Source organism: Muscardinus avellanarius (assembly GCF_963383645.1).
Source record: "Muscardinus avellanarius genome assembly, chromosome: 8".
NCBI classification, from domain to species: domain Eukaryota; kingdom Metazoa; phylum Chordata; class Mammalia; order Rodentia; family Gliridae; genus Muscardinus; species Muscardinus avellanarius.
Window position 1 is genome coordinate 80,859,838 of NC_137794.1, and position 23,366 is coordinate 80,883,203.

Genomic DNA, 23,366 nt, shown 5'->3' on the forward strand with positions numbered 1-23,366 from the left:
AAGCCAACACTAGAGAAAATACTTAAAGAAATAAACCATAAAGAAGAAAAAAGAAGCAGACTTCAGAACCAGAGAAGAGAGGAAAGTGATCAGAGGGGCTTCTAAGTAAGGAAGAAAGAAAAAGCTACCAAACAGATGACAGAACACAAAATGACAGAAAACAAAAATTATATTTCAGTAATAACTCTTAATGTTAGAGGACTTAACTCACCAATCAAAAGACATAGATTGGCAATGTGGATCAAAAAACATAACCCAAATATATGCTGTTTGCAAGAAACTCACCTAACAGCCAAAGACACTCACAGACTGAAAGTGAAAGGATAGAAAAAGATACACCATGCTACTGGAGAACAAAAAAGGGCAGGGGTAGCAATCCTGATATCCAACAAAACAGACTTTAAACTAAAATACATCAGAAGAGACAAATCAGGGCACTTCCTTTTATTAAAAGGAACAATACACCAAGATGATATAATGATAGTAAACGTTTATGCTCCAAATGTGAATGTGTCGTGCGCAGTGACGACTCTTACACGATCTTCCTCAAGCAGTTTTATTACCCCAGTTTCAATGCTCTCTCAACGCCCTCTCAGGTAAAAACAACATCAGTCTTCTATCCTCTCCCTCATCACTCCACCAACCCTCCTTCTGGCACTCTATGTCTCTGCTGCAGCCACATGCCGGTCACAGTGGTGGCTTTGTGAACATGTCCGTCCCAGCTCGGAGCCCGGAGCAGTCCGCCAAGGAACTGCTCTTCCTGTCCACCAACCCTCTTAGCTCCTTCTCCTTTTTCCCGCTAGGGCATGCGCGCTTTTTAACCTTCTCCTGGGCGGGCAGGTGGTAGCACGAGGCGTTGCGTCACTAATTATCCGTAAGGCGCCTGATAGGGCTCACTGCGCAGGCTCAGGGCACCGCCAGCCTCGTGAGCCTCGTGACTTGGCTGCAAGCCCAGGCGCCATCTTGAGTCCACGCTGGCAACAAGCCTGGGTGCCACCTCGGTCCTGCCGAGTGGGCCCCAACATATCTCCCTTTTTGTTTTATTAAAATAAGGCTCGGGATCGTGCCTGTCTTAGGTTGCCGACCCTCAAGGACCATTCTTACCCGTCATTGGGAGAACAATAGCATGATTGTTTCCCTGTCTTAGGTTGAAAGGTCCCGGGGACGATCTTACCCGTCACTGACTACCGATCCAGCATACTGAGCCATACATGGGGAGATAAGCCAGCTTCTAGGGCTGCCAGAGCTTGCACCAATATGCGCTGTTGTTGCAGTGCGCGTTGTCGAGTTCGCCTGATATATCCAACCATGAAACATCATGCTACCACCAGCAAGAATGCCCAGAACGCCATGCCACCCCAGTCTTTTAAAAAACCCAATGTTCCATGTATCAAGTCCATCCATTGTTGTACTGCAGCGACTTCTACGCGGGTAGGATTAATTGCAGCGATGGACGCTCGTAGCTCAATCATGGTGTGTTCAAATTCACGGCTCCAAGTTCCTAGAAGCGTCTTGCTTAATTGACGAAACAAATTGCCTGCATGGGAGAAATTCTGATACTGCACATACGTTATACATATAGTCCAGATAATTGAGCTTGCTGAGCCATGCCAGCAGCCACATGTGAGGATAGAGCATTCATAGTGGCTGCAATAACTGCCACGGCCACAGAGGCCACAATTACAGCAATAAGAGCAGAAATTCCAAAGTCTCCAAGGGTGCATAGAAGCATAGCAGAAAGTCAGAAAACAGGTATCAATAAAACAACCTAAACTATCATTAACCAAGGTAAAGGAAGAGGGAAAGTAGAAATAATTCCCCAAAGATCTTAAAGAAAACAACTCATCTCTACGGTACCGAGCAGCAGTTTACAACTCTTACGTTAGGAACTAATCTTCTGACCTATCCTTTACACATTAAGCGCCTTTTCCAACTAACCTCAGGTGTCTTCCATCTATGGTGGCGGATTAGGAGAGGGAGTCGAATCAGGACCAGCCCGATTCTCTAACTTGCTTACACTAAAAAATATCCTCCTTAATGGAGCCCCCTTTGATCGGGGAAAATATCCTCCTTAATGGAGCCCCCTTTGATCGGGGAAAATACAGCGCTGTCCCTCGCTTTTCCGCGAGCCTCGCTTATCCGCGAGCCTTATTTACTAAATATCCTCCTTAATGGAGCCCCCTTTGATCGGGGAAAATACAGCGCTGTCCCTCGCTTTTCCGCGAGCCTCGCTTATCCGCGAGCCTTATTTACTAAATATCCTCCTTAATGGAGCCTCCTCCTCCCTTTTCGGAGTCAAAGGAGTACTTACCAGCCGGCTGCCCGGGACTGCCGAGGTTCTGATCAAAGCGAAGTTCCCCGTACGGGCCACCATTTGTCGCGCGCAGTGACGACTCTTACACGATCTTCCTCAAGCAGTTTTATTACCCCAGGTTCTTATACAGTTACCATTCCTCTTTAATGCTCTCTCAGGTAAAAACAACATCAGTCTTCTATCCTCTCCCTCATCACTCCACCAACCCTCCTTCTGGCACTCTATGTCTCTGCTGCAGCCACATGCCGGTCCGGTCACAGTGGTGGCTTTGTGAACATGTCCGTCCCAGCTCGGAGCCCGGAGCAGTCCGCCAAGGAACTGCTCTTCCTGTCCACCAACCCTCTTAGCTCCTTCTCCTTTTTCCCGCTAGGGCATGCGCGCTTTTTAACCTTCTCCTGGGCGGGCAGGTGGTAGCACGAGGCGTTGCGTCACTAATTATCCGTAAGGCGCCTGATAGGGCTCACTGCGCAGGCTCAGGGCACCGCCAGCCTCGTGAGCCTCGTGACTTGGCTGCAAGCCCAGGCGCCATCTTGAGTCCACGCTGGCAACAAGCCTGGGTGCCACCTCGGTCCTGCCGAGTGGGCCCCAACATGAATGCAACCACATTTGTAAAACAAACCCTTCAGAACATCAGATCTCAAATAGACCAAAATACAATAATTCTGGCAGACTTCAATATGCCTCTCACACCACTGGATCGATCTTCAAGGTAAAAGTTGACTAAAGACTCTTTAGAACTAAAGAAAACTATAAACCAAATGGACCTAATAGACATATACAGAACATTTCATCCAGAAACTAAAGAATACACATTCTTCTCATCAGCCCATGGAACCTTATCCAAAATAGATCACATCCTGGTACACAAAGAAAGCACCAGCAAATTCAAAAGATGTAATATAATCCCTTGCATCTTTTCAGACCATAATGGAATTAAAGTAGAAATCAACAACAGGAAACTCAAAAGAAACTATGCAAATACGTGGAGACTGAATGATACACTATTGAATGATGAATGGGTAAGAGCAGAAATTAGGGAAGAAGTAAAGAAATTTTTGGAAATAAATGAAAACAGAGACACAACTTACCAAAATCTCTGGGACACTATAAAAGCAGTATTAAGAGGAAACTTTATTGCATTGAGTGCTCACATAAGAAGGACTCAGAATCACCAAGTTCAGACCCTACTGGCACAACTCAAGGATCTAGAAAGACTGCAACAGTCCAACCCCAAAGCCAGCAGAAGACAGGAAATTATTAAAATCTGAGCAGAAATAAATGAAATAGAGAACAACAACAACAAAAAAAATTCAAAGAATCAACAAAACAAAAAGCTGGTTCTTTGAAAGGTTAATAGAATTGATAAATCCCTAGCCAACCTAACCAAAAGAAAAAAAGAATCAATGCAAATTACTAAAATCAGAAATGAAAAAGGAGACATCACCACAGATAGTGAAGAAATTCAAAGGATTATCAGAAACTACTTTAAAAATTTATACTCCGATAGACAAGAAAACATGGAAGAAATCGATAGATTCCTAAACACAGTTAACCTACCTAAACTGAACCAAGAGGACATAGCAAGCCTAAACCGACCAATAGCAAACAATGAAATAGAAATGGCAATAAAAATTCTTCCATCAAAGAAAAGCCCAGGCCCAGATGGGTTTCCAGCTGAATTCTACAAAGCCTTCAGTAAAGAACTAATACTAATACTTCATAACATGTTCCAGGAAATTGAAAGAGATGGAACTCTCCCAAATTCCTTCTATGAGGCCAGTATCACATTAATCCCCAAACCAAATAAAGATACCTCAAGAAAGGAAAACTACAGACCAATATCTTTAATGAACATAGATGCAAAAATTCTAAACAAAATACTAGCCATACGCATTCAACACCATATCAAGAGAATAATACACCATGACCAAGTTGGTTTCATCCCGGAAAAACAAGGTTGGTTCAACATACGCAAATCAATACATGTCATCCACCACATAAATAGAATCAAGAATAAAAACCACATCATCATAGCAATAGATGCTGAAAAAGCCTTTGACAAAATCCAACACCCATTCATGTTAAAAACACTACAGAAAATTGGAATAAAAGGAACATACCTCAACATCATTAAGGTAATATACAACAAACCCAAAGCCAACATTATACTGAATGGGGAAAAACTGCAAGAATTTCCCCTAAAATTGGGAACAAGACAAGGATGTCCAGTATCACTACTCCTCTTCAATATAGTCCTTGAGACTCTTGCCGCAGTAATAAGACAAGAGAAGGAAATCAAAGGAATTCAAATAGGAAGAGAGGAATTAAAATTATCCTTATTTGCAGATAACATGATACTTTACCTAGAAGGCCCTAAGAAGTCAACCAAAAGACTTCTGGAGTTAATTAACAAACTCAGCAAAATTTCAGGATACAAAATCAACTTAAAGAAATCAGAGGCTTTTCTTTATACCAAAAATGAATCCTCAATGAAAGAAATAAAACAATCAATTCCATTCACTATAACCTCAAAACCAATAAAATATCTAGGAATAAACCTAACCAAAGATGTAAAAGACCTCTACAACAAAAACTATAAAACATTAAAGAAAGAAATTGAAGAAGACCTTGGAAGATGGAAAGACCTCCCATGCTCGTGGATAGGCAGAATAAATATCATCAAAATGGCCATTCTGCCAAATGATTTATAGATTAAATGCAATTCCCATCAAAATACCAACTACATTCTTCACAGACCTAGAAAAATCAGTCATGAACTTTATATGGAGAAAGAAAAGACCCAGAATAGCCAAAGCAATTCTCAGCAATAAGAATCACACAGGAGGCATCACAATCCCAGACTTCAAACTATACTATAGATCAATAGTAGTAAAAACAGCATGGTACTAGCATAATAACAGGTACACTGACCAGTGGAACAGAATAGAAGATACAGAAACAAATCCACACACCTACAGTCAATTAGTCTTTGACAAAGGGGCCAAACTCATATGCTGGAGAAAAGACAGCCTTTTCAACAAATGGTGCTGGGAGAACTGGCTATCCATTTGTAGAAAGATGGAACTAAACCCCTATATCTCACCATGCACAGGAATCAACTCGAGATGGATCAAAGACTTAGAAATCAGACCTGAGACTGTGAAGTTATTAGAGGAGAACATAGGCTCATCACTACAACATATAGGCACAGGCAGTAACCTTCTCAACAAAACCTCCAAAGCTCAGGAAATTAAAGCAAAAATCAACAAGTGGGATAGCATCAAACTAAAAAGTTTCTTCTCATCAAAGGAAACCATCAAGAACCTAAAGAGGAAGCCTACAGAATGGGAGAAGATCTTTACCAGTCATCACTCCGATAGGGGGCTAATATCCAGAATATACAAAGAGCTCAAAAGACTCAGCACTAGCAAAACAAACAACCCAATCAAGAAATGGCAACTGAAATGAATAGACACTTTACAAAAGAGGAGATACAAATGGCCAATAGATTCCTGAAAAGATGTCCTTCATCATTAGTCATCAAGGAGATGCAAATCAAAACTACACTGAGATTCCATCTACCCCCCCCCCAGTCAGATTGGCAAGCATAAAGAAATCAAACAATAATAAATGCTGGGGAGGATGTGGGGAAAGAGGAACTCTTTTACATTGTTGGTGGGACTGCAAACTAGTTCAGCCACTATGGAGATCTGTGTGAAGATTCCTTAGAAAACTGGGAATAGATCCACCATACGATCCAGCTTTACCACTCCTGGGTATTTTTCCAAAGGGATTGAAAACAGAGAACTACAGCAACATATACATACATATGTTCATAGTACAATTTGTAATAGCCAAAATTTGGAAACAACCTAGGCCCCCATCAAGAGATGAATGGTTTGCAAAGTTATGGGAAATACACACAATGGAATTCTATTCAGCTATAAAGAAGAACAAAATCACATCATTTGTAAGATGGAAAGGGCTGGAAAGCATTATGTTAAGTGAGATCAGCCAAACACAGAAAGAGAAGGGACATATGTTTCCTCTAATATGCCCAAACGAGTGAGCATTGGGGATACCAGAGAGAATCCAGATAATGGAAGGGAAATCTCAGCAAAGTTTGAATGGAAAACTAAGAGAGGAAGGAGGCTGAACTTGGTTGATGAGCGGCTATTCCCAAATAGTTGTAAAAGTACAAATATAGCAAGGTTAGCCTGGGTATTAAGTATCGGGAGGGGGTAAGGGAAATGAGGGGGGAAAGAGGGCACCAAATACAGATTAAATGTATAACATTTACTTTCAATAAAATAAATTAAAAATAAAATAAAATAAAATAAAATAATTTGTTTTTACTCAAAGTTAGCATTGAATTAGATATTGTGTTTGATAAAAATATTTGATGATGCCGGGCGTGGTGGCACACGCTTGTAATCCCCGTGCTTGGGAGGCGGAGATAGGAGGATTGCACAGGTTTGAAGCCAGCCTCGCTGGCTTAAGAGACCATGTTTCCAAAAAAAAAAAAAAAAAAAGGTCTGGGAGTGTAGCCCGGAGGTAGAAGGGCTTCCAGGAATCCCAGTACCATAAATAAATAAATAAATAAATAAATAAATAAATAAATAAATAAATAAATAAATAAATATTTGATGATGATAAGGGAGAATCAAACTTGAGAATTCCGACTGCTTATATTTAAAACTAGACAAATAGCAACATCTAGTGGCTGTTTCTATGATTAAACCCTATCTTCATTTTCATAGTTAAAATTCAGTTATAGGCCAATAGTCTGGCAGGATTTTGAGTTAAGTACAAACAAACAAAAAACAACTCAGAAAACTAAAATTAAATGTTTGTTTAATGTACATATTAGAACATTATTTGCAAATGTTCATGTTCAGTTTATAATCAATTTAATTTACTTTAGTAAAGTTTATGTAAGGAAATGTTTAGCTATTTTACCATCATAAGAAGGGTTGGATTTTGCTATTCGGAAGGACAAGACTTTGCCAACTTTAACCTTAAAGGTGAAATTGATAGATATTTAACTTTTTCTGCTGTCGATACTTCTCCATTATTTGATCTAATAGAATCTGCATGTATTCTAGGCCATCGTTTATTTTTGTCAATTGTTTCAACTTGAGCTAAAAATACTAAGAATTACTTTATGGCAAAAGAAAGGTATCCTGGGTTTATCTTTCATGTCTCATCTGCAAATAAATAATCAAAACTTGTATTTACATTAAAAACTGTCAGCAAATGAATGACTCGAGGGAGAGCGATGTGACAGAGAAAGACAGGCAGCACATCTCAGCGTCCCTGTGGTTTGAAACTGAAGCAGCTACTCAGCAAGGTGAGTTACTGAGGGAATGCACCAAAGTTCAGTACGAGTGGTCAGACTGAAGGAGACTTACAGATCCTGAACACTGCACAGAGAGGGAGAAAAACTCCACCAGGGCTGCGTTGGCACCGGCCGTGCTGGGGCAGGCGGGGATATGGGTGACACAAAGGGAAAAAGAGAGAGAATCCTAATGGACAAAATTGTATGAAGTAGTTGCAAAACATAAAGGCAGCCTGAAAGTAGCTGATGTGGGAGCTGCGTAACAGTCTGGTGCATGAGAAGTGTTTGTGCTTCTCAACTTAAAAGCAGATAGCTATGGAGGGGAGCGATCTTTTGGAAGGCATGCCTGAGAGTTCTGCTTGAGACAAAAGAAGTCCCTGCATTTTCTTTTCCCCTGGACAATTCCTTTCTTCACCAGCATCTACATGTGCCTTTACCTTGGTGCTTCTCTCCATACCCCAAGGACTCCCCGGGTGCAAACAGAGGTGATGTGCACACCAGGAGAGAATATGCCTCCTGGGATGGAGGTACCCTTGTCCCATCCTTCTACATTCCCTGAGTGTAGAAGTGCCCTCCCTGGCATGGAGGACAACCAATAGGAAGGCCAGTGCTGTCTGCACAAAGCAAGAGAAGAGAGAGCATCAGAGGGAAGAGCTTAGAGGCAACGGGAATAGACCACACAGGACAACACAGATTCTTCTAGCAATCTGGAGTTTTACAGAGTGAGGTGCAGAGTGACTGTCCTGTGCAGCATATGTGTTTTGTTTTGTTTTGTTTTGGTGGTACTGGGGTTCCTGGAAACCTACTTCTGGGATACACTAGACATATTTTATATATATACACATATATATTTTATTTGGACACAGGGTCTCTTAAGCCAGTGCACTGGCTTCGAACCTGCGCGATCCTCCTGTCTCCACCTCCCAAGCACGGGGATTTACAAGAGTGTGCCACCACGCCCGGCGCTGCATATGTTTTAATGAGACTGTTTCAACTACTGCAGTGAAAATAGATTGATAGTTAGCAGGGGTAAGAATACAAATAATGGTTCCAGAGTTACTTTCATAAACCTAACAGAAATGCTTGCTGCTTGGGCCATAGGGAAATTAGGAGCAGTAAAAAGTGGTGGTAAGATTTTAGGAATATTTTGACAGTGAAATACAAACACTTTCATGCTATTCTGATTTAAGTGAACCAGCCTAATTCTGGTTCACATATCCCACAACTTTACATAGTCTCTAACTAGAAGTAACTTTAGTTATAAACCGTTGGATGAATATGTGTAAGTCATATTAGTTGTTGACTTTCCTCTTAGAAGAGTTTCATATTGAAGTTCTGGTTGTAAGAGTTGAGCCAGCCCAAGTCAAAGCATCACATTTTTCTGTTTCTCATTTTCTTTCTATCCCCATTCCAAAAACTGCTTGAATGATTCCCTTATGAAGGGGGCAGCATTATCCACTAACAACATTAATAATTAGTAGACTTGGTACCTGTTTATGTAGCATGACCATGCTGCAACACTTGGTCCTTTTGATTGGGACCAACACTGTGGATCTATTGGGTTGAAGAGGGGAAGGAAAACTATTTCCCTGCTCCTGGCTCTTACATACAAGAGGACTTTCTTTTTAAAATTTTACTTATTATTATTATTATTATTATTATTATTATTGGTGCATTGTAGTTATACATCTTAATGGGGTACAAGATGGTAGAGGCATACATGCACACATCACTCATTTAGCCTTTCCCCAACTCCCTCCCCATTTCCTCACCCCTCCCTCCTTATGTTTGGCTTAGTGATTGACTTTAATATATTTGTGAATCAACATCATGTGCATTAGGGAATTTCTCTTCCTTCCAATTCCCTGAAGGGGGAAGGGTCACCTTATTTGCTCATCTATGATTTCTCCTTCTTAGTCATGAAAATTTGATTTTAATTCAAGTTAAAGAATATTTTAATTATTTAGGAAATTAGTTATTTTATAGTTAAACATAACAAGAAACACATATGGATGAAAACTAGAAAATCTACTTCCAATTCCCAAAATCTGCTATAATGAACATGAAGTTTATTGCACTTTTAACATCAATACAATTGGAAATATAGTGTTTAGAGAGTTATATTAAGTTAGAAAAGTTCTATGAGTTCTAACAAAAAGCCCTTGATGATTGACAACCAAAGTAAAATATTAATTCTCTTGACTTACTAATCAAAGAATTGTACTTTAAAACTACGGGCATGGTGGTGCACGCTTGTAATCCCCGCGCTTGGGAGGTGGAGACAGGAGGATCACTCTGGTTCAAGGCCAGCCCCGCTGGTTTGAGACCCTGTTTCCAAAAATAAAAAAGTATAAAATAGGTCTGGGAGTATAGCCCGGAGATAGAAGGGCTTCCAGGAACCCCAGTACCACCAAAAAAAAAAAAAAAAACCTACAAATTTAAATTGTTCTCATGTACCAGATTAAAAAAATAATAAGTATTTCCTATTACAAAAAAATTAGCAAACTGTGTAAGTGCAAAAGTATCTATGGTGCGGTGTGCCAAGCTCTTGGCATTAAATGATGATTCTTTTTAGCATTCAAAACTCAGATGTGGGAGCCGGGCATGGTGGTTCATGCTTGTAATCCCAGTACTTGGAGGCTGAGACAGGAGGATCACACAGGTTCGAAGCCGGCCTCAGCTACTTAGTGAGGCTCTCAACAACTGAGACCCTGTTTCCAAATAAAATATAAAAATAGGTCTGAGACTGTAGTCCAGAAATAGAAAGGCACTGGTTCCATTCCCAGTACCATAAATAAATAAATAAATAAATAAATAAATAAATAAATAGGGTTGGAGTTGTAGCTTGGACATAGAATATCCCTGGGTTCAATCTCTAGTGCTGCAAAACAAACAAACAACACTCAACAACAACAACAACAACAACAAAACCCTCAGATGTGAGAACATAAACCTTAGTGATGTATTGTTTCTATGGGCATAAATAGGCAAAATAAATAATAGTTTAAACCGTCCCATAAAGTTTCAGAAATTGTAGACAACATATAATATTACCAGAATCTAATCACTAAACAAACTTCAGAGCACTGGAAATCAAGGTTCACTGTAATTTAAAAAGAAAAAAAAAGGAGTGAACAAAATCAGAATATAAACATTGCAGGAGAAATCTCTATAATTTTTTTTAAAAGTTGTTTCATGATTTATTATAATCAGAAACTCTTTGGTACTAAATATCTAATAAGATGGGAGTGGTGGCACACACCTGTATTCTCAGTACTTGGAAGGCTGAGGCAAGACTGCAGGTTCAAGGACAGATTTAGCAACTTAACAAGATCCTGTTTGAAAATTAAAAAGGGCTGAGAGGTGTTGCTCGAAGGTAGAATGCCCCTGGATTCAATACCCAGCACGCACACACACACACACACTCTCTCTCTCTCTCTCTCTCTCTCTCTCTCTCTCTCTCTCTCTCTCTCTCTTTCTCTCTCTCTCTCTTATCCTACATACAAATTTTTTTGTGTAATATAAAATATTTATCAGATCAAACTCAGTTTTTTAAGAGTATGACTAATGAAAAAAGTCTAAGGCTTGTTATTAAATGTTTGTGTATCTCTTACCAGATAAATGTGCTTTCTCTTAATTTTACTAGAGGCAAAGATTTATTGTTTCTGAATAAACACAATAAGATAAACTACAAAATGTGATTCTTTTGAAGTATTCTTTACAGCTTTTACAGGTATAAGTGATGTACAAATACACACTATTTACAGATCACTTTGGCTTTTGGTCAACCAAACTTATTTCTCATTACAGTTCTATTGCCTTTTCCTTTAAAATATTATGATTGACTAAATCGTTTTTCTACAACTCTATAAACATTCATCTAAAGAATAATCTAGTATATGGTATATAAAAAATAAAGAATATTATCAAAACTTTGGAGATATTTTAGATATAAATGGGTTTTTAGGGGCCAGAGAATGAAGTTATGGAAAGTTTCTAAAACTCACAAAGACTTTTCTTGTTTCTTCAAAACACCAGAGTACAGCATATTTATAAAACAAATTGAAAAATGTAAAGTGAAATTTATTTCCACAGTTCCTAGGGAATCAGTTAAGAAGGTTAGTTGTTTTAAATCACCCTTGATATAATTATATATATTTTAAGTTAGCCTTAACAGGAATGATGATAACACTAGAAAAATGACTAAACAAATTCTAGAAAGTAAAAATAGTTGGTGAGCTTTCATCCTATTTTCAACTGTTTTTACAGAGAAATTTAAGTATAATATAATTTTTAGTTGATTAGCTTTTGGTAGTGGAAAAAAGAGGCAGGCACATAAAAATAAGCATACTGAATAAAAGTGTTGCCCCCAACAATGCAACAATACAGGTTTTGACACAACAGGATAGACAATGTAAATGTCCTATCATAGGTTAAAACGTGTGTGAACGTGTGTGTGTGTGTGTGTGTGTGTGTGTGTGTGTTAAAGTGGATTGAACCTTGGCTGTTCTACCTCTGAGCTACACCCTCAGTCTTATTTTTTTATTTTGAAACAAGGTGTAAGCATCTGGGAGCTTCTCTAAATTGATGAGGCTGATCTTGAACCTGTGATCCTCCTGTCTCAGCCTCCAAAATACTGAGATTGCAGGCATGAGCCACTGCACCCAGTTTTGTTAAAACTTTTGAGATTGTTTTCTCTTTTGCAGTGGCCAGTGGAGCTTCTCCTGGGGTGCACTGGGGAACAGTTGTTTACCAGCTAGAAGGCTAGACTTCCTTTTCCATCACAATGTTTATGTTCATTGCCCAAATGGCTTTCATCACATCTTGTTATTTTTGAAGATTTCTAAAGGAAAGATAAGGGGTGAGGGAGCCATCAAAAATATATATTAGACACATCTGGGAAGGAAAGTACCTGGTTTCAAATACTGTTTATAAGAAAGTTACATGCACTTATGCCTTTGAGAAATAAACAGGAGCCAAGTAAGAAGTGCCAAAATATAAAATAAAATAAATGGGGGAGATATAAATTCTTCAGAAAAAAGTAGATATTTCTATGAGATAGAAGATAATATCTTAAATTTGTAAAGTGTTTTTCAGAGGATAAGATATTTTTCCATGCATTTGTAAAGTTTATGGTTATCACATCTCTAGTTTATGGGTACGTTAGGCCACAGCAAAGTTGTGACACACAGCTAGTCAGTGGTGGAAGCTGTCATCCAAAAATGTCTATTCCATATCCAATATTCTGGCTCTGGTGCTACAGCTTTAGAATAAAACACAAACCTAGTGGAGCTCTCAGAATGACAAAGGAGGAAAAGGAGATGAAGTTAAACTGAGGAGAAGCAAATGTTTTCAAGCATGAGCTTGCATGGATGCTCGTCATTAACATATACACAGACCCCACATTAACACCACATGCTTCCAAGCTCTCAAGTAAAGCAAGTAGGAATTCTGACATAACATGATTTTGTTCTCCTTTATTGCTAAGTAGAATTCCATTGTCTGTATTCTCTCTGTATTTCTCATAATTTTGTAATCCATTCACCTGTTGATGGGGACTTCAGTTGGTTCCATATTTTGGCTATTGTGAATTGTGCTGCTATGAACATGAGTATGCATATGTTACTGTAGTTCTCTGATTTCAACCCCTTTGAAAAGATACCCAGGAGTGGAATATTCGGATTGTATGGTGGACCCATTTCCAGTTTTCTAAGGAATCTCCACACCGATTCCATAGTGGCTGAAGTACTTTGCACTCTAAACAACCATGTAGAAGAGTTGACAGGAACCCATTTTGACCTTGCACCTAGTGGGGTATTAGTCTATGAATGACATCATCTATTCCGTTTCTTTCTTTTCTTTCCTTCCCTACTTTCTTCCTTTACTTCTTCATCTTTCCCTCTTTCCATTATTTCTTCCTGTTCTCTTTCTTTCTCCCTTCTTAGATTAATTTACTGCAATTACTAGCTATATAATGTGAAATAAATTATCTTAATTTTAAGGCCCTCATTTCCTCAAATTTAAGAATGGGAAAAGGGAGACATAATAATGTAAGGGGTTGCTACAAAGATGAAATTGGCGGATAGGTATAAAGAGATTAAAATCGTCTCTCAAACTTTACAATTTTTATGATACAAATGAAATAGAAAACAGACAGTTTGTGGCTTCTGAGGAGCTTAACAACTAATTGTTGGGAAAGAAGAAAGGTGATGTTAAAACAGGAAGAAATAGAATTCTTCATACATTATGTTAGTCATTTTAATAACTTGGATTTATCTTCTTTGTCCATAGTTTTTCCCCTCAGTGTTAACTGCACTGCAGGCTAGGGCTCTTAGTGCCTGGTGGGGAAAATAGCCTGGGCCCCATGTTCTTTTGGATTTCATTTCCTCTTCTCATAATCCACTGTCCCCAACTGCTGCCTTTAGATTCTTATGTCTTTCTTATATCACAAATAGCAATACAACTATATGCTGTAGAATATACATTGTAGATAAAAAGAACACAAGATTTTTAGGCAGTAAACTCAGACTTAATTTCCATTTCTATCACATCCTATCTTTTGTGACTTTATCTGTTAAAAGGGATAGCAACAGTATTTCTCCCTCACAGTGATGTTTTTCTTGGCCGGAGGAGATAGGAAAAATGAAATAGATATATTGTAGCAAAAAGAATCAGAATCTGAAGATCTAAATCTAATCCCTGAGTCTACAACTCAAGGGCTGTGTTTCTTGAGGAATGTCTGAAATTTCTTTCTTTATCACCACATGAGGCTTAATAATAATAACTGGTTCACAGAGTAGAAGAACTATCAAATGAAATAATGGATCTTCAAGTGCTTATAAAATGCAAAGTGCCACAGAAATATTACCTGCTATTACCATCTCCTATTCACATAAAACTATCATAAGCTTGTGGCTGGAAAGTTTGATCTATCATTTTGACAGTTATTAGTCTCACTCTCCCATATGCTGATTCAAGGTAGTCCATAGCCAAGCAGAAAAATGGGAGATGAAAAAATTAGAATAAATATATTCTGTCATAATGAGATAATGGGATTCAGATCATGTTAACTTTAGAAGTGACTACATAAATCATTTCACCCTGCCTGATCTAGCCCAATCTCTATCTAATGTAGGGATCCTCTAAATAACATCAAAGCTCTGGTGACTGGATCTCAGGGACAGAGGGAAAGATTTCACATTGAATAGGAGCTCTGATATTATTGCATTAACTGTCAAGAAATCTCAAAATGTGCAGGAACCTTCTCTTTTCCCAATAATTTCTACTTTAAATCCAAATTGATTAAAAACTCTAATCATTTTAGCCAGGTGTAATGGCGTACACTTGTAATCCCAGCATTCAGGAGGCGGAGACCAGAGGATTGCAGTTCACAGACAGCCTCAGCTACTTAATGAGGTCCTTTGCAAGTCAGTCAGACCAGTTTCAAAATTAATAATAATAATAATAATATTAATAATAATAACAATAATAATAACAACAGCAACAACAACAACAATAATAATAATAATAATAATAATAATAATAATAATTTAAAAAACAGGGCTGGGGGTGTAGCTCAGAGGTAGAATGCCCCTGGATTCCATCCCCAGAACTACAAAATAAATAAATAAATAAATAAATAAATAAATACTCTTATTAGTTTTGACATTCACTGCCTGTTCCTTTTGGAAGTGTCACAAGCTTAATCAGAGGTGATCTTTCTTACATTCAATTGAATATTCACTAAACCATATATCTAACACTTGAAGTTCTATATTGAATATGAGCTCTTAGAATGTTTGTATTCTTGTCTCATACCTGATTTTAGAGATAATAGCTTTAGGTTTTCCCCATTCAATATGATATTGGCTTTGGGTTTGCAATAGAAAGCCTATCTTACTTTGAGGTAACTTCTTCTGAACCTAGTTTATTTAGGGATTTTAACATGATTGGTTGTTGAATTTTGCTGAAATTCTTTATAATCTTTTTAATGTACTGTTGAATTCAGTTAACAAATATTTTATTGAGAATTTTTACATCTATTTGATCACAGATATTCATCTATTGCTTTCTTTCTTTTTTCATTGTATTGTTAACAGGTTTTGCTATCAGGGAAAAACTGGCTTCAAAAGATGAGTTTAAAAGCACTTCTCTTTTTATGCTATGAAATGGAGCAAGGAAATTGAAGAGCATTGGTGTTAGTCCTTTATAATTCTGGTAGAATTCAGCAGTGAATCTATTTGGTCTTGGATTTTTCTTTGTTGGGAAACTTTTAATTACTGCTTCAATCTCATTGCTTATTTTTGATGTGTTTTTATATCCTCTTGGTTCAATTTTAGTAGGTCATATGTATCTAAAAATGTATACAGTTCTTCTAGATTTTCCAATTTTTTGGTATGTAAGCTTATAAAATAGTCTCTAATGAGCCTTTGCATTTCAGTGATATCTGTTGTAATATCTTTTTTCATGTCTTATCTTAGAAATTTGAGTCTTCTTTTCGGTCAGTTTAGATAAGTATTTAGTAGTTTTATTTATATTTTAAAACCATTTGTTTTATTAATCCTTTGTATTGTTATTTTAGTCTCTATTTCATTTATTTTAGCTCTGGTTTTTATTATTTTTCTTGTTCTGATATTGGGTTTGGCCTGTTATTTTTTTCTATGACTTTGAGATGTAATACTAGGTTACTTATTTATCTATTTGTTTACTTGAAATATGATTTTTTAATGTAGACACTCATACATTTTCCTCTCTCACAGTGTTGTTTTTCTTGGTGGGAGGAGATAAGGGAAAATGAAATAGATATATTATAGCACAAAGAGAATCTGGAGATCTGAGTCTAATCCCTGAGTCTACAACAGAATTTCATTAGCCATATCTCCAGAGTGTCCTTTGTCTCTTCTAAGTTTGGTTTGAAGTCTGCTTGGTTGGATATTAATTTAATGCCCTGACAAGAGCCAAGCCAAAATTGTTTAATGCATCTCCTGAGCTTTTCAGGGAGTTAAAGCAATATCCTGCTACCCTATAGTAAATGTAGCAAGCAAAGACCAACATCCTGATTACCCTATAGTTCACATCCTGGAACACTGAGCCCCACTAACATCAATAGAGGGTATTACATGTATCAAGCATAGACCAATATCCTGTGGGAAAACTGACCAGAGTGACTTTTCTAGTGTTTATATGCTTCTGAATCTCTTTTTCCAGTTGGAGTCTCAGAGGCAGTTTCCTGGGATTCACATGGTGTATTTGCAGTGTCCTTCTTTAGTTCTCCTTCTCTTGGTTGGAGTTTCAGATGGGGTTTCCTGAGCCTTCTGGAGCATCCTCAAGGAATCTCTTGGGGTTGCTTTTCAGCAGAAACAACTGGAGTTTTGTGATTCTCTGGTCACTCTCAGGAAGCATATAATCTTGTTATCACTTGACATTTAGGAGGTCTGGTCTCTTTAAGAGTTTTAGAAGTTGTCTCTCAGGAAATGAAGTTTTTCCATCATGTCCATCCAACCCTATCTGCCTACTTCTTTCTACCACCTCAATACCTTATTGGTCAATTGCTCTCTTTACCAGTATTCAGTGACAGTTTTTTGTCTCTTCTGAGTCATTTCAGTCATCAGACTCTCTAACATTGAACCACAGTTTATTCCTTCAGTCATTCACTCCAATGACTAGTTGTTCTCCACCTGCTTCATCCTGAGCTGCAGAGAAGCTTGAACACACTCTTCACCTCTCCTCCACCATCTTCACTCATCCCATTAAGAAGCATAGTTTCTGCACCACCAGTTAAACTTGTAGGATATGGTGAAAACATCATGTGAGATGACTGCACACATAAGAACCACAAAAAAATCAGGTCAGTTATGGTTAAGAAAATTTGTCTCTGGTTAGACTTTAGAATTTTCAACTTAACCACACAAGTTTAGATGTTCTCTTAAAAAATACATAAAATTGCTAAAGCTCAGTTTCTTCTCTCCATAAAATAAGGACAAAAGATACATCTCTCATAGAGCTTAGGTGTGGAGAATGTGACGGCCAGAGGCAGGTAAACATTTGCCTTGGAAAAAACTAATGATTTTGGAAAGTCATGACTGGACTTTGAAACTTGCTGGACGTGGACTGTTCCTCCAAGGTAAGCGTCTCTGTTTTTCTTGCTGGTACAAACTCCCAGATATCTTGCTTTTTTTTTTTTTACCATTATCTCAAGGACTCTCTACATGTATCCAGCAGTACATGACCTTTCTGCTTATAACTGAAATGCACATTTTCCTTACTGGGTTTCTTGTCTATGAAGTACAAAGGATGACACTCACAGACAACAGAAAAGCAAGCGGGGAACTTATTGTAATGAACAGGAAAGGGAAAAAGAGGCAGATCATCCTTTTGGGCAATGGGTAGGGGACCCTGGTGTCCAGGCGTTGCCTTCTTGGCACTAATTTGGAGTAGCTCAGGTCAAGCATCATCAATTGCAAACTGATTTCTCCCAAATTCCATGCAATCTACCAAAGAGAGGTTTAGACCACCCATAGGATCCTCAGTCAGCCTTGATGTCCACTGAGTGTCTTCTAGTCACTACGCAGAAGTTGTCCCGGCTGAGTGTTGTCAATTATACTTTCTTTCAAAGACACAATGTGACCTGGGAGAGAGAGAAAAGCTTTCAAAGGGAGGTGTCCCCCAATGGGTAACCATTTAGAGTGGCTTGTCTAGGGGTTTAAATGCTTCTCTGAGTTTCCTTTCCCAGTTGGGGTCCAACAGGCAGTTTCCTAGAACTTAGTGTTCTTTTTGTTTTTCCTTCTCTCAGATATGAAAATATGGGGTAGACTCAGTAAGAACCTTCAAAGGGCACAGCATGTGGGAAAAAATCCTAGGGAAAATTATCATCACTTGGGGCCTAGTTTGGGGAGCTTTATGGGCGTTAAACTCAGATAATGAGGAATTTGCTGCATATGAACCATGAACACTGCTGCCCTCCACCTCCTCCAGTTGTCCCTCTTCCAGGAGCTTGGCACCATTGGAAAAATGGCTGGCTTCTCCTCCTTCCTTAGGACAACAGCCAGTTGGTAGAGATCCTAAGGACACATTGAAGGGTTGATTGCTTATTCCTGCTCTCTCTTCTCTTCTTTCTCTGGAGTTGAGATCCTGTTTAACAACAGAGGAAAAGTTTCCTTTACCACATTCATCTACTTGGTCATCTAATCTCCTCTCTCCCATAAGGACTTCTAGACAATTGGTGCCTGTAATAGCTGCCTGCTTATGGATGTTGCTAACACACACACACACACACTCACACACACATGTACAAATAATAATAATAAACCCAGACATTTTCTGGCTTTAGGAATCAAGGCACAATTCAATATCTGAGACATAAATCCTTGCCTTTTCAGCTACTCAAAGAGTTATGATAAAATATAACAAAATTGCTTACTAAAGAAGTTCTTAAAAGCTATATCATCCACTTATAAATAACTCCTTTTAATTGGAAAACCCATGACCATTTCTTGCTCATTCCCACTTAATATAGTGTATGACTTTTAAAATATAATGAGGGATACATGTCTCAGGCTTTAGAATATTTAAAACATGCTATCCCTAAAAACTTATTCCTTGGGTACGTATATGTAGAAGGCAAACACTGGAGAAAAAAAGTGATCAAAAGTATGATCTAAATATTTGGTTTTTGTCCCTGCTAAAAAACTAAAGGTGGTAATATCTGATGTAGAATCTTCCCCATGGAGCAACAAGTGGACTCCTAAATCAGTTGATTTAGTGTCAGCCATGGTTGGTAGATTCTGTCCCAGACATCCTATACTAAATAGGCTACCATGTGCCAGGGCCAGCGGCCGGCATCTGAGCCTTCCATGAGGCAAGGCCGCTATTGAGGCCTCTGAGGCCGGGATCGGAGCCTGCCGAGGGGTTAGGCCGGTGCCGGGGTCTCAGAGGCCAGGATTGGAGCCTGCCGAGGGGTTAGGCCAATGCCGGGGCCATAGGCTAGCATCTGAGCCTGCCATGAGGAAGGCCGGTGCTGGGGCCTCCAAGGCTGGGATCGGAGCCAGCTGAGGGGTTAGGCCAGTGTCGGGGCCGCTGCTTGAGCCAGCGTGGTCTGAATCAGTCCACCGGGTAGCCAGGCTACAACTGGGGCTGACAAGAGTAGGATCAGTATTTTCAACGCGGCGTGCTAGGGAGAAATATCACAGAAAATTAAAACCAGATGCTTCCCCTAATCAGCAATAACTAGGAGGAAAGGGGCAACAGGAAGTGGTCAAGCTATAGAAAGGGCCCTACAGTGAATCAATTAAGGTGACCAATCAGAGGGTATGGAATAGGGGAGGATGGAGCCTCTTTAAAAAGCAGGAGGTATATAAACATATGTATCAAAGTTAATTACCAAAGAAGCATGGGATCCAGGGAGGGGGAGGGAATGGGATGGGGACTGGATAAGGGCTAATTGGATGATGTGTGCTTGTATATCCTCTCAAGTCTTGTATTCCAATGTGATGTATGATTACAATGCACCAATAAAACTAAATTAAAAATAAATAAATAAATAAATAGGCTACTATATTTGTGTCCTCTATTTTACAATCTATTACTCATTATATCAAGAACAAACATCTGTGATAGGTTATGTTTTAATTCTAAAGCTTTAAATCTGGCATCTTTAGTAAATATTTGTAACTCTCTTGATCCTACTGGTGAGAATATAATACCTGGCAAGTTTAAGCTATAGGATATTGTTTACTATCTATTTTTATGAATGTTTGTATCCATAAGTGTATTGTCTGTCTATTGTCTACAGGGTATCAAAATTGGCTTATATAAATAAAAGAATACTCATAAATTAAAAACAGTAATAATAAAGATAAAAATATATTCAAACACCCTTTAGTTTATGTGATTTAAATCTTTAATAAGTTAGCCGGGCATGGTGGCACACACTTGTAATCCCTGCGGTTGGGAGGCTGAGACAGGAGGATTGTACAGGTTCGAAGCTAGTCTCAGCTACTTAGTGAGGCTCTCAGCAAATTAGTGACACCCTGTTTCCAATTAAAGTATAAAATAGGTCTGGGAGTATAGCCCAGAGGTAGAAAAGTCCCTGGGTTCCACCCCAAGTACCACAAAACAAATAAATAAATAAATAAATAAATAAATAATCTTTAATAAGTTAATTTAAATTTGTTGGTAAAAATAAAGATAAAATAATTAAAAATTACTAACATGACTCTTTCCAGGATGCTAGCCAATTAGAATTGTAGCTATTTTTTATGTTTAAAGTATAATTAACATTTTTGTTTAGGTTTCCTTCTTTTACAGGAGAAGTAGCTTAAAATGCTAAGTCTACTTGTTTAATATCTTTATTTTTATGGATAATTATTAATTGGTAAATTGGGTGAATATAAATGACTTGTTTTATAGATGGCTATGTATTTTTTTTCAGTCCTGCGGATGGAACCCAGGGCCATTCTACCTCCAATTGACACCCCCAGGCCTATTTTTTATTCTTATTTTGAAATAGAGTCTCAGTCAGTTGCAAAGAATCTCACTAAGTAGCTAAGGCTGTCCACGAACCGTGATCATCCTATCTCAGCCTCCCAAATGCTGGGATTACAAGTGTTATAGATTTCTATATTTTAAAAATCTAAATTATTTATAAGTAAGTTAAAATATTAAATCAATTACTTAATATGAAATACTATTGGCATCATAGTATCAGCCCAAAACAATATATTTTAGTGTATCAAATTTATTTATTTACTTATTATTTATTTACTTTACAATACTGAGGATAGAACCCAGGGGCATTCTACCTTTGAGCTATACCTTCAGCTCTATTTTTTATTCCTTATTTTGAAACAGGGTCTTACAGAGTTGCCAAGGACCTCTGTAAGTAGCTGAGGTTGTCCTCAAACCATAATCTTCCTGTCTCAGACTCCCAAATGCTGGGATTACAAGAGTATGCCCCCATGCCTGGCCTATTTTTTATATTTGTAAAAAAAAAATATTGCCTTCTTTTGGATATTAACTAAACATAAATTACTAAAAGTTAAAATTCTAATTAATATGTGATGCTATATATACTGCTAAAAATTTAGGCTATGTTTTAACAAAAACTATTAAGAATATAATTTATCTTACCTAAAAATAATTCATCTAGCCAGGCATGGTGGCACATGCTTGTAATTCAAGCATTTGGGAGGCTGAGACAGGAGGATCACAGTTCAAAGACAGCCTTTACAACTCAGTGAGACCTTGTTTTAAAATAAAGTATAAAAACTAGGGCTGGGGCTATAGCTCAGAGGTAGAATGCTCCTGGGTTCCATCCCCAGTAACCCCCCAAAAAATCTAAATTCAAATATTTTTATAAGAATTATTTTAAACATAAGATTAAGAATTAAGACAAAAGAATTAAGACAAAAGCCCAATAAATAATAAAAATATTTATTAATATGAGAAAGTACACAACACTTTAGCCCTTACCCAATTCCTACCCCATTTCCTTCCCCCTTCATCCTTCTCATGTTTGGCTTTGTGATTGACATTGATATCCTTGTGAATGCATATATGCCTCTAACATTGTGTACTCCATTAAGATGTATGATTACAATGCACCAATAAAAAATATGAGAAAGTTTTTTTTGTGTGTGGTACTAGGGTTCCTGGAAACCGTTCTACCTCCAGGCTACACTCCCAGACACCTATTTTTTATATTTTTATTTGGAAACAGGGTCTCTTAAATCAGCAAGTCTGGCTTCGAACCTGCGCAGTACTCCTGTCTCTGCCTCCCAAGCGCGGGGATTACAAGCATGTGCCACCACGCCCGGCTTATGAGAAAGTATTTTAATAAAGAAGGGTAAAAATGCTTTTAGATAGAAAAGGATCTTATATGACAATATTTTTGTTCTAAATGACTGAGTTATTCCATAAAGAAAAAGGTAAAAACAAATCAAAAGATTAAACAAGTCACAGAGGCTTTGAGAAAGTTGCAAATCATTTATAAAGGATAACACTCATAAAACATTTTTGTTTGTGTAATTAAGTTGGTTAAAGTTAAGAAAATATTTAAAGGGTTTTCTAAAAATATCATTTAATGTATTAGTTACATGTTTAAACAATTAGGTTTTCTTACATATTGATCTGTTTCTGTTCTTGGTAAAATTTTATAAATATATCTTAAAATTATTTTTAATTAAGACAATTTTCTATTCTCTTTATATTCAAAACAATATGGTTTTTTATTCCTAACATTTATTAAAAATAACTTATAATTGCCCTTTATCAAGATAATCTCTTGAGTTTACTTTTGTTTAAGACCTGGTTTATTGATCAGTAAAATCTCTTATCATCTAAATATCATTCCTCTACTCAAAACATTTTAGTGTACTTTTAATTTTTTGTTTTGTGACACACATGGCACAATCCCTATTTATAAAAATTTTCAAAAAATTCATTGCAAGGAGCTTTATTTAAAGTCCTTTATAAAGATTCACATTGTAAAGAAAAAATGGCATTGTTCTGCTTCCTCGCTAACTTAGAGAGGAATATATGCCTCTGTCTACACAGAAACTGGACCTCTTTTGTTGCATGACAAAAGAGCCAATCCTTATTATGAGCTTGAAAAATCAATAGAACAACCTGATCCTTCAGATGCATTACCTATGGATTAATAACAGTGCTGATCCCTTACTACCAGGAATGCCTCAGTTCAACTTACGTGTCATCACA

General features: G+C 37.8%; 1 protein-coding gene across 1 annotated transcript in view; it reads left to right on the forward strand.

Annotated features, from left to right (window-relative positions):
* The window catches only part of LOC308266092 (protein LEG1 homolog), a gene marked incomplete at both ends in the record, with an annotated part of 32,773 nt that extends 20,353 nt beyond the window's left edge, over positions 1–12,420 (forward strand). Inside the window, 2 exons of the mRNA XM_080700120.1 lie at positions 7,568–7,664; positions 12,359–12,420. Coding sequence (XP_080556246.1) covers positions 7,568–7,664; positions 12,359–12,420 — 159 coding nt within the window. The remainder of the gene's footprint in view (positions 1–7,567; positions 7,665–12,358) is intronic.
* Positions 12,421–23,366: the final 10,946 nt, after the last annotated feature.